Here is a 9,493-nt window from a genome sequence, read left to right as displayed (position 1 = left end):
TTAATTGGGTTATGCTTTTCATACGGGTATATATAATCACAAAAGCAGATAGACAATTTAAGCACCCACAATCGAACAAATGTGAAATCATGGCACAAATAACTTTTCCAGCAGGAGTTCAGAGATAGAGAGTAACACCATTTTTTCCTTTAGAATAACAAATAATATGGCGCAAAAACTGACATATTTTGTTGATGAAAAGGCATTGCTATGGAAGCTGTAATTGTATATAATCACTAGACAAGTACTCCACATAAGATCTAGCAAATCATGTAAAATCTAGACTTAACAAAACAAATACAAGTTCCCAAATCGCATAGTATTTATGTTTGATCTTATCAAAGGAAACTCACATTAATTAGTAACCTACACCAGGCTAGTAGAACGAAAGAAGAAAAGAAAGAAGCGAGCGACACGGTACACGTAAAACCGGAGCTAGTGTCGTGCCCGCAAAGGATCCCGCGGTTCAAGGCTCACTCCTAGGAAGATGCCAAAAACAAAACAACTCCCCCAAGGGTCGCAGCCAGTTTTATCCGGAGACCCCCTCGACCTTCCCGGAAATATCAACTCGCCCCCTCCCTCCAACCCTACAAAAGCAAAAACCCTCCAGTCCCGCATCCTGCTTCTACAGTGGACTCCAGTCCAGCCTCCTCCTCCCCCTCCCTCCCTCATCTCCACTTGAGAAGAAGAACACCTCAGACAAAAAAGGAAAAAATATATCCTTTTATTTATCCTTAATAAATCAAGAACAGGGAGAGGGAGATTGGAGAAGGAGGAGGGGGAGGAGGAGCAGCAATCGGAAGCCGGCGCCAATAAATTCTCGCGGAGAGAAAGATTGGGGGATAAATCATCTGCATCGGTTTATTGATTGCTCATTAATCCAGCATTTCTTTCCACTATCGCCTTCTTGGAGGAGCAGGCAGGCAGCCATGGGTCCGAGCTACGACTGCGCCGCCTCCGTGCTGCTCTGCGCGGAGGACAACGCCGCCATTCTCGGCCTCGACGACGACGACGACTGCTCCTGGGCGGCGGCCGTCACGCCGCCCCGCCACGCCGCCGCCGCCGCCGGCGGCGCCGACGGTTTCTCGATGGGCTACCCCGTGCAGACCGATGATATCATCGCGGCGCTCGTCGAGAGGGAGGAGGAGCACATGCCCATGGAGGGGTACCCCGAGATGCTGCGGCGGCGGCTCGCGGGCCTGGATTTGGCCGCCGTCAGGAGGGACGCCATCGACTGGATTTGGAAGGTGAGCTGCTGCCCCGCCCCCCCTCTCTGCCCCGATTGGATTCGTTGCCGATAGTGATGTAGCGAGATGCGATGGGCGCGGATTCGAGTAAAGATGCCGCCTTTATCCATTAAACCCGCCGATTTCCCACTCGATTGCTGCTCCTTGATATCGGCCCGATCCGTACTGCCCTGGTAGCTGATTCAAATCTGCAATTCTCTGCTGACAGGCCATTGAGCATTACAATTTTGCGCCGTTGACTGCAGTCCTGTCTGTCAACTACCTGGATAGGTTCCTCTCGGTCTATGATCTTCCTGTAAGTCTTATTACCATTTCAGTACCGTGGCAATCAACCCTGTTAAAATAAAACCCCATAATGTTGTTACTGAAATCGTTTGGTTTCTGATTGCAGGAAGGCATAGCTTGGATGACACAGCTCTTGGCAGTGGCCTGCTTGTCTCTGGCTTCAAAGATGGAGGAGACCTATGTGCCACTCCCAGTGGACCTGCAGGTCAGTGAGTGATATGCATCTCATGGCCGTCCTGCACATACATTGTAAAATTTTCATCTCAAGTAAGTGATGGGTTCTTTTGTTGACAGGTGGAGGTGGCCGAGGCAAAGTATTTTGCGGGAAGGACCATAAAAAGGATGGAGCTTTTGGTGCTAAGCACCTTAAAGTGGAGGATGCAAGCTGTTACCGCTTGCTCATTTATTGACTACTTCCTCCACAAATTCAGTGACTGTGGCGCGCTTTCCATGCTCGCGTTATCCCGCTCGACTGACCTCATCTTGAGCACGGCTAAAGGTATGAGTGCTAGTTTGGATCTCATTTCTTGTAGCATTCATCAACCAGCGTGTAGAATTAGCAGGGGATCAATTCCTAATGTTTGAGAATTTGGTTTGCAGGAGCTGATTTTTTGGTGTTCAGACCATCAGAGATTGCTGCAAGTGTTGCACTCGTTGCATTTGGGGAGCGCAATAGTTCAGTAGTTGAGAGGGCTACAACTAACTGCAAGTATATAAACAAGGTACTTATCAGCTCAATGTTATTACCAATCAAACCATTTGTCCCACCATTGAATGAATGGTATCTTGTAAATGCAAGGATGCGCTTGAATTGTTACTCCATTTGCCTAATTACCCTTTATGTCTTGTAGGAGAGAGTGTTAAGATGCTACCAATTGATCCAAGACAAGATAACAATGGGAAGCATTGTCCTAAAGTCAGCTGGATCTTCAATGTTCTCTGTGCCGCAAAGCCCCATAGGCGTGTTAGATGCTGCTGCATGTCTCAGCCAACAGAGTGATGATACTGCGGTTGGATCTCCAGCAGCATGCTACCAAAGCTCTTCAGCAAGCAAAAGGAGGAGAATTAGCAGATGACTGATCTCATGTTGTGCTGCGCTCCAGGTGTGTTGCTCGCCGTTTTGGCATTTTTGTTGTTTCAAACACCTCAATTTAGTTTGGTCACTCAAGAATGATGGCATGGTCAAGTAGTTGCTGGAAGGAATAAAAACACCATAGACAATACTTGACCCTTAAAAGCAAACAGCTTGCTGCGAGCCTATCCATGCAATCAACATATGTAATGGGCATGCTGCTGTCAGGGTCCTGGGATGCTAGTGTAGGCAGAGAAGGAACAAGGAATTTGGATGCTGTAGAGATGAGAGCTCTCTTGTCCTGTTTTGTATTTCTGTTCCGTATCAATTTCCAATGAACTTTGGGCAAGGGCTGCTTTGATCATTGAGGGTGATGAATGAAAAGGATCCGTAAACGGACCGGCAGAGGAACATAACAGTTTATATTGGTTTCCATGAGTTATCAAATTGTCGACATTATTTGCTCTTCTATTCTCAATTTTGTGATGTCTACTACTATGTTGATATCCTTGATTGGTACTCTGCTTTGTCTACCTGATACTTTATCCATCGCTCCCTGAAAAACCAATGATTAGTGTCTAGTTTCTCATTTTCAAGCTTACAGCACTAGTGTCTAGTTCAGTAATTATCGGGATCAAACATAGAGCATATAGATACATGGATGTTTGTTCTCCACAACTGCAATACCCTTTACCACTTGATTTGTAGTATACTTTTTGGTTATGGTTTGTGAGAACTAAGAGTAGTACTCATGAACCCTAGAACATCCCGCTACGCCCATAAAGGAACATATTGTCTCAGAGTACTGTAGTGTAGCTGGACATTTGAATATGTATGCATTTGCCCACTTGCATTTGAAGTTCATCTCCAAATGTAAAGGGTTTAGGATGATTGATCCTGGTGTCCCATTTGAGTGTTGGCCGAGATTTAGGTTATTGATCCTGGTGTCCCAGTGAGTGAAGGGTTTAGGATGCATGCTCAGGTACCACACCTAAAATCTTGATCCTGCTTAATGTGCCACTTGAAGGGTTTTCCATCTGGAGTGTTCAAGTGGGTTGTAACAGTACGCATAAATGTCGTCGAACATGGTTGGACACCCCTTGTGCAGCTGCAGTAGTTATTGTGTAGCAGCAGTGCATGGTTTGCCCCTGTTCTTGCTGTTCATTCATGATCTGCTGCGCTGCCTTCCATTAGTGGAAGTTTTGCGCAGTAAGAGAATGGACGTGTGAGAATGCACTGAACAAAACACCCACTGCATTGTAAACATAGATCTGGTGCGTTGCACAGGTTGCCGCGACCTGGGTTCTCCAAAAAGTTCGATGTAACACCTTCAATATGTGTCCTTAAAAGAGGCTCTAAGGGTGGGGGGTTGGTTTTGATGATATGTGTGATGGCATTCTAGTTTCCTGCGATAAACTGGTCTCATTCCGTGATCGAGTCTCTTGTATGGTGAGAGTTGCGGAGTGTGTATTTGAGGATCAATTTTTTCTTCCGTTTGAGGGTTTAGATCCATCGTACATTGTCTGGTTTCAGGAACAAATAGGCACCTAGTGTATGCATTTGCCTGTCAGGTACTGACTGGTCGCGGTACAACCTGCTTGCTATAGATTGCGAATTATGCGTACTGATGATCATTGGCATCCCTTGGCTGTACGGGAGGAACAAAGAGTAGTACAATAAGTTGAACGAACGACAATAGCAGCCTGAAATTCAGGCAGGGGCAGGAGCTGTGTTTGAGAACCAACCAACATGGACCAGGCCAGACATGTCTATGAACCAACTACTACATGACACTTGCAGAACAAAGAGCACAATATTTTTATTTGAATTCTTGCTGGAATGCAACTGTCGGCTCTTCACTACCGAAGAAGAAAAATGTCCACGCGATTCGAAGAGGCCCTGATGAACAAAATCTTCAAACAGAGGTAGTAAAATCTAGGCAAATAAATCCTCGTTGATTCACCGGAGCCGATGATTGATCCAATGCAGAGAAGGTGCAATCTGAGTGAGATATGGCAGTAGATCCGATCAAGTGACTTGACTATCTGGCGCCTGACGATGGTTTTGGTTAAGGTCGTTCGTCACGGCGTGGGCTACCAGCACGGCAGGCTGGTTGGCTGTTCCCGTGTCCGGTTCTTCGCATCGGCAAGCCCCTGTCTGTCGTGCCCCACCGACGGAGGGAGGGAGCAGCACTAGTGCATACATCTCGACGACTAATCGTCGCCCCTACCGGGGGCGGCCTCGGCCCTGCCGGCCGGCCGTAGCTGGATGCACGCCGCCTGCACCTCCTTCCTTTCACCGCCGCCATGGCCTACCCGACGTACGGACCTTGACTTGTTTCTTTTTTAGATGTATATTAATATCGCAAAGATACCAAATACATTTATCCAGTGCAACAGCGCAATACCCTAATGATAGAACGGACGTACACAACCAAAGAAAACTAAGAAACAAAAGTCTCACTACAACATCCTAGCTGTAGCAACAACAATACATCCATCACCAAGATAACACCTAAAATACAGACTCTTCAAAAACGACGCCTCCAAGATAGGAACAGTGCACTAGCATCGTCATCGCCCAATCGAAGATCTTACGTTTTCACCTTGAAGATAGTCTTCTCCGCTCTCAAAACAATGCCTTCAACATGGTTATTGCCAGGCATAACCAATTAAGGTAAGATCTTGAGCTTTCACCCTGAAAGGTAAGACTCAACTTCATCTGTGCTGCCGTCCCTATTTTCATATCACTGTTGCGAAGCCCGGAACATCAAGCAAGTTCCTCAACCGCGGGGAAACTTGAACCTCCCTTAGTCCTCCAATCCGGCCTTCATGATATTCTCTTCTTCTGATTTCACCATGGACCAAAATGCACTTGATGTCAACACAAAACAGAGCTTCACGCCGCTCCTTGAACCAAGCGGCCGGACTAAAAACATGGGTGTGCACGACTGAATACCAACCGATCCAGCAAACTCCAGGCAATAGAAGCATTGTTACATTCGCCGCCGGCGCCTTCCGGAACTGAACACTTCAGCCAGATCAAGAAGGGCAGGCCTCGGGAGGGTATCCAACTCCGCACAAGAGAAACCCTAGGACCGCCACCTTTATTCTGCGAAACGGATGAGCAGACCCCCTCTTCGCCATCCGCTAGCCCACGACAACGAAGGAGGAATCGGTGGACACAACATCTGAGAACCACGCGACCCAGATCTCAGATCGGGCCTGCCACGCCACGCGATCTTGGACGCCGGTACCACACCATCCACACCTCGCAAGGTCGCTGCCCCTTCCTCGCGCCGTCATCAGAAAAACTGACGACGGGTCTAGGCGGGAAATAGACCTGCAGCCACCACCACCACCCATCGCTGGAGCAGGCCATGGAGGGAGCATCCACCGCCGCACATCCACACCCCTTCGCCCCGAATGTCGTACGTGGCTACCCTGCAGCCGCCGCCCCAGCCGCCACCACGGATCACCGCCACCACTACCCCCCGAGCACCTTTGGCGCCGGGGCCCGCTGCCACCGTGGCCGGCACCGACGGCAGCAACAGAGAGGGAGAGATGCATGGGAGGGGCGGTGGCTGACGGTGCTAGGGTTTCGCCCTGGGTTTCTTTTTGGAGATGTACCTATAGAAGGTAAAATTTTAAGTACGAGATGACTACAAGTTGTTGCGAACAACAAGTCTAGCATGGACTTCACATCAGATTAGTTCGAAGTCCGCCACCAACGATAAAATAACTACAAGGCAAAAGAGCTTGTCCATAACATCTCCACGTTTGTTGCGGATATGACCACGGCAGATGCCATATGGTGCAACATTTTGTTGGTGTGAGGTAAGGAGGTGAAGCCATCTACGGGACGAGATTGCACAAGAGCACGATTTTACTCAGGTTCAGCCCTTCCGGAGAGTAAAACGCCTACGTCATGTTGTGTTTATATTGATGAGAGGGTTTACAACGGGGGTGCTCGGTGAGTCGGCTGTGGGCGGCTGCGAGCTAAGCTGTTACGATATGGCGAGATTGGACCCTTCTAGGGTTTTGCCTGGGGGTTTATATGAGCACCCCGACTAGGGTTTTACAAGGATAAACACTAAGGTTGTTGCAAGCTATAAGGCCAGATGGGTCCTAACCTACTCTCCAAGGCATTGACTTGGACCTCACTCGCCGAAGGTCATGGGCCAGTCGCCGCCGACTGACTCCTTCCTGGGCTCTACCTCTTCAACGAGTGAGCTTAGTGATAGGCCCCCAAGGTCATATCAGCTTAGTGATAGGCCCCTAAGGGCATATCCCCATTAGCGTCTCGACCGACGCTATTCACCTCCAAAGGTCAACATCTTCCACCGAGCTTCCCTTGTTGATGCACTATTCACCCTTTGTGCCTAAAAGGAGGTGGCGAGTGGAGGGTGGGGCTCGATCTGCTCCGAGGAAGGCACCGTCTTGGACCCACCCACCAGCAATGACGTATGTTGCGCCGCTAAAGATCATCTTGGACAGCATGCAGCGGACACCATATGAGCACCCGGTAGGACCCTCCAAGCCGTGTCTCCACATACGATGCTCCCAAATATAGAGGGATGGCCATCGTACCGATCCTGCTCCGAATCTAGACCTTCACTCGAAGACAGCACGTGGCGACGCCTTCAAAGAGGAGAACGACACCCACGGACACGTTGGACCGGCCAAAGCTGGGCATGACTTTCGTCCGTGACATCGCACATCTCCACGCTCCATGGATTAGGGCAGTCGACAGCACCGCAGACCTCGACCCCGTTTCACGTTCACAGGGTGAAAATAGTTAATGTCGCAGCTCTGAACTCGTACTGCGAGGGACGGTGAATGACCTGCAGATATTCATGGATGTACGTATAGCTAGCTGCGGAGTTAATTGTTCCTGCTGCTTCTAGCAGTACACCCGCCCGAGGCGAGGATGCATTTGCATGCGTATCCCCGTGCCCGTGCAGCCGTGCAGAGGATTATTTGCTGCCAGTGCCGGACGACGATGGTGGCCACGCTCACGCACGCATCGGTGGTTTGGGCGCTGGCGACGGCATGCAGGATGCAGGTCCACGAGGCAGCACCGGACAATGGCGTTTCAATGGCAAGGAGGCCGATCGCAAGAGGCCGATCGCCGTGTGGGATGCGGGCGCGTACGTCCCCCAGCTTCTTCCGCCTACAGCCTCTGCTCCGCGTCACAGGCGTCGCGTACGTCTGGTCCGTGCTCGATCGTCAAAACTTGGCCCCTTTCGCGGAGGATCTCGGCAGACTTTTCCGATCCCTGTTTTAGTCTTTTATCCTGCAGAGTTTAAACCTGTCAGCTGCACCCGCAGTTACAGTGCAAACGTACGTATGTCGCCGGCCTTATCCGTCTAAGGTACACTGCCGTCTACAGATCGATCACATAATCAAAAACCGAGCTGCCCGATCGGTCGGTTGCACATGCTTCCTCGGTGATATTCCAAGGCCCATTTTGCTCCATATATCAATCAATTGCTCCTTCACATAAGAACAAAGTGTGTTTTAGGCTTTTAGCTGCAAGTTTGTGTTTCCATACCTCAGATTAGGGCTAGTCTAATCTGTGTACCATGTCGATCTCCTTCTCAAAATTTTCCCAAGAGACACCCACTCCATATGATATGACGAATGAACAGAGATCGAGAAGACCATTTTTTTTTTGTTAAACCTCGATGCTACAAAGTCTTCCATATCGTTTTGGCTAAATGGTATCAATAGAATGTTGTTCACGTTGATTGCCCAAACCCCCCCCCCCCCCCCCCCCCCCAACAGCTTCTCATCCCATTCAATCGATTGCGGGTCAATCAGCTCGTCAACATGTTGTAGCAAAATATATTCCCTCTCAGAGTAAGAATAATTCCCCCCATAGAGCTAAGAGGCACCCGAGAGTCCTGCCATAGCCACTATTAATGTTATTCCATCTCCAACTCTCAATACATGCCCCTTCTTAAAAGTTTGTAAACTTACCATCATGCTCTGCCAAATAAAAGAGGACCCTTTCTTCAGATTGGCTTATAAAATTCTCCTATTTAGATAATATTTACTTCCCAACACTCCAGCGTGTAAGCTATCAGAAATCAATCTCCACATTTATTTTGCGAGCATGGCTTTATTAAAACGTCTCTTCTTTGATGCACAAAGTTTTCACCTGGTGAACCGATGCATCTTTTTTTTTTGTCGCGTCATCACCCCACCAACATTGCGAGATTGCATTCTTTACACCTTTGCATGTTGTCCAAGAATACATACATACATCAAATAAGTCGGAGTACCTTGAGCTTACTCCAACCCCCTTTTTTTGAACACAAAGATTTCTTCATTTAGAAGCATTTCACAAGTATTTTACACAGAGCAGCGTGAAAGGCAACACACGGAGAGTTTCCCTGATTGGACGAAGTCCTACATCTGAGCACAAGCAACGATGCACTATAGGTCTATTATGCATTTTTTGAAGCTAACCGCGCGAGATGGTGAGCTTTAACGTTGTTCCCCTGTTAATGTGAGAAACTTTGCTTCGCTGGAAAGAAGGGCTGCTTTGAGTCTGAGCTAGGAGTGGTCTGTTGTCCCATTGACCAAGAGCGGGAAAAATTGTTTGACGCGAAGATGCGGGAGCAGGGGAACTGGTGTACTGTACGTCTGCACACGTCGCCCATGCACGTAAACAGCAAGATCGAATGATCGACCGACCGAGACGCGAGGAAACCATCGGTGGCTAGCTACAAGGGTGAGAAACCAGGCGGGAAAGGGCCAACGGCGGCGACCGGATCGAGCGAGATCTCTGCTCCTCCTGCCGGTGGTATAGCAATGATGCGCGGGAAAAGACAGATCTGTAGCTGTTGTTGGTGGCGAGGAAGCAGGGGCCGCCAGCGCCTCTC

The 9,493-nt window shown here is 49.0% G+C and overlaps 1 protein-coding gene across 1 annotated transcript; it reads left to right on the top strand.

Annotated features, from left to right (window-relative positions):
• The first annotated feature begins 624 nt into the window (after positions 1-624).
• On the top strand, positions 625-3,075 carry LOC127305874 (cyclin-D3-1). Its single transcript, XM_051336466.1, has 6 exons — positions 625-1,247; positions 1,456-1,542; positions 1,639-1,737; positions 1,827-2,031; positions 2,133-2,254; positions 2,384-3,075. The coding sequence occupies exons 1-6, from the start codon at positions 930-932 to the stop codon at positions 2,606-2,608; spliced, it is 1,056 nt and encodes a 351-aa protein (XP_051192426.1). The 5' UTR covers positions 625-929; the 3' UTR covers positions 2,609-3,075.
• Positions 3,076-9,493: the final 6,418 nt, after the last annotated feature.

This window comes from Lolium perenne, chromosome 6 (assembly GCF_019359855.2).
Source record: "Lolium perenne isolate Kyuss_39 chromosome 6, Kyuss_2.0, whole genome shotgun sequence".
Lineage (NCBI taxonomy): Eukaryota > Viridiplantae > Streptophyta > Magnoliopsida > Poales > Poaceae > Lolium > Lolium perenne.
This window is presented reverse-complemented; position numbering and strand designations above follow the sequence as displayed.

Coding starts and splice junctions, on each gene's coding strand:
- LOC127305874 (XM_051336466.1), top strand. CDS start 930: ATGGGTCCGAGCTACGACTGCGCCGCCTCCGTGCTGCTCTGCGCGGAG. Junction 1,248..1,455: donor CCATCGACTGGATTTGGAAG/GTGAGCTGCTGC, acceptor CTCTGCTGACAG/GCCATTGAGCATTACAATTT. Junction 1,738..1,826: donor CACTCCCAGTGGACCTGCAG/GTCAGTGAGTGA, acceptor TTTTGTTGACAG/GTGGAGGTGGCCGAGGCAAA.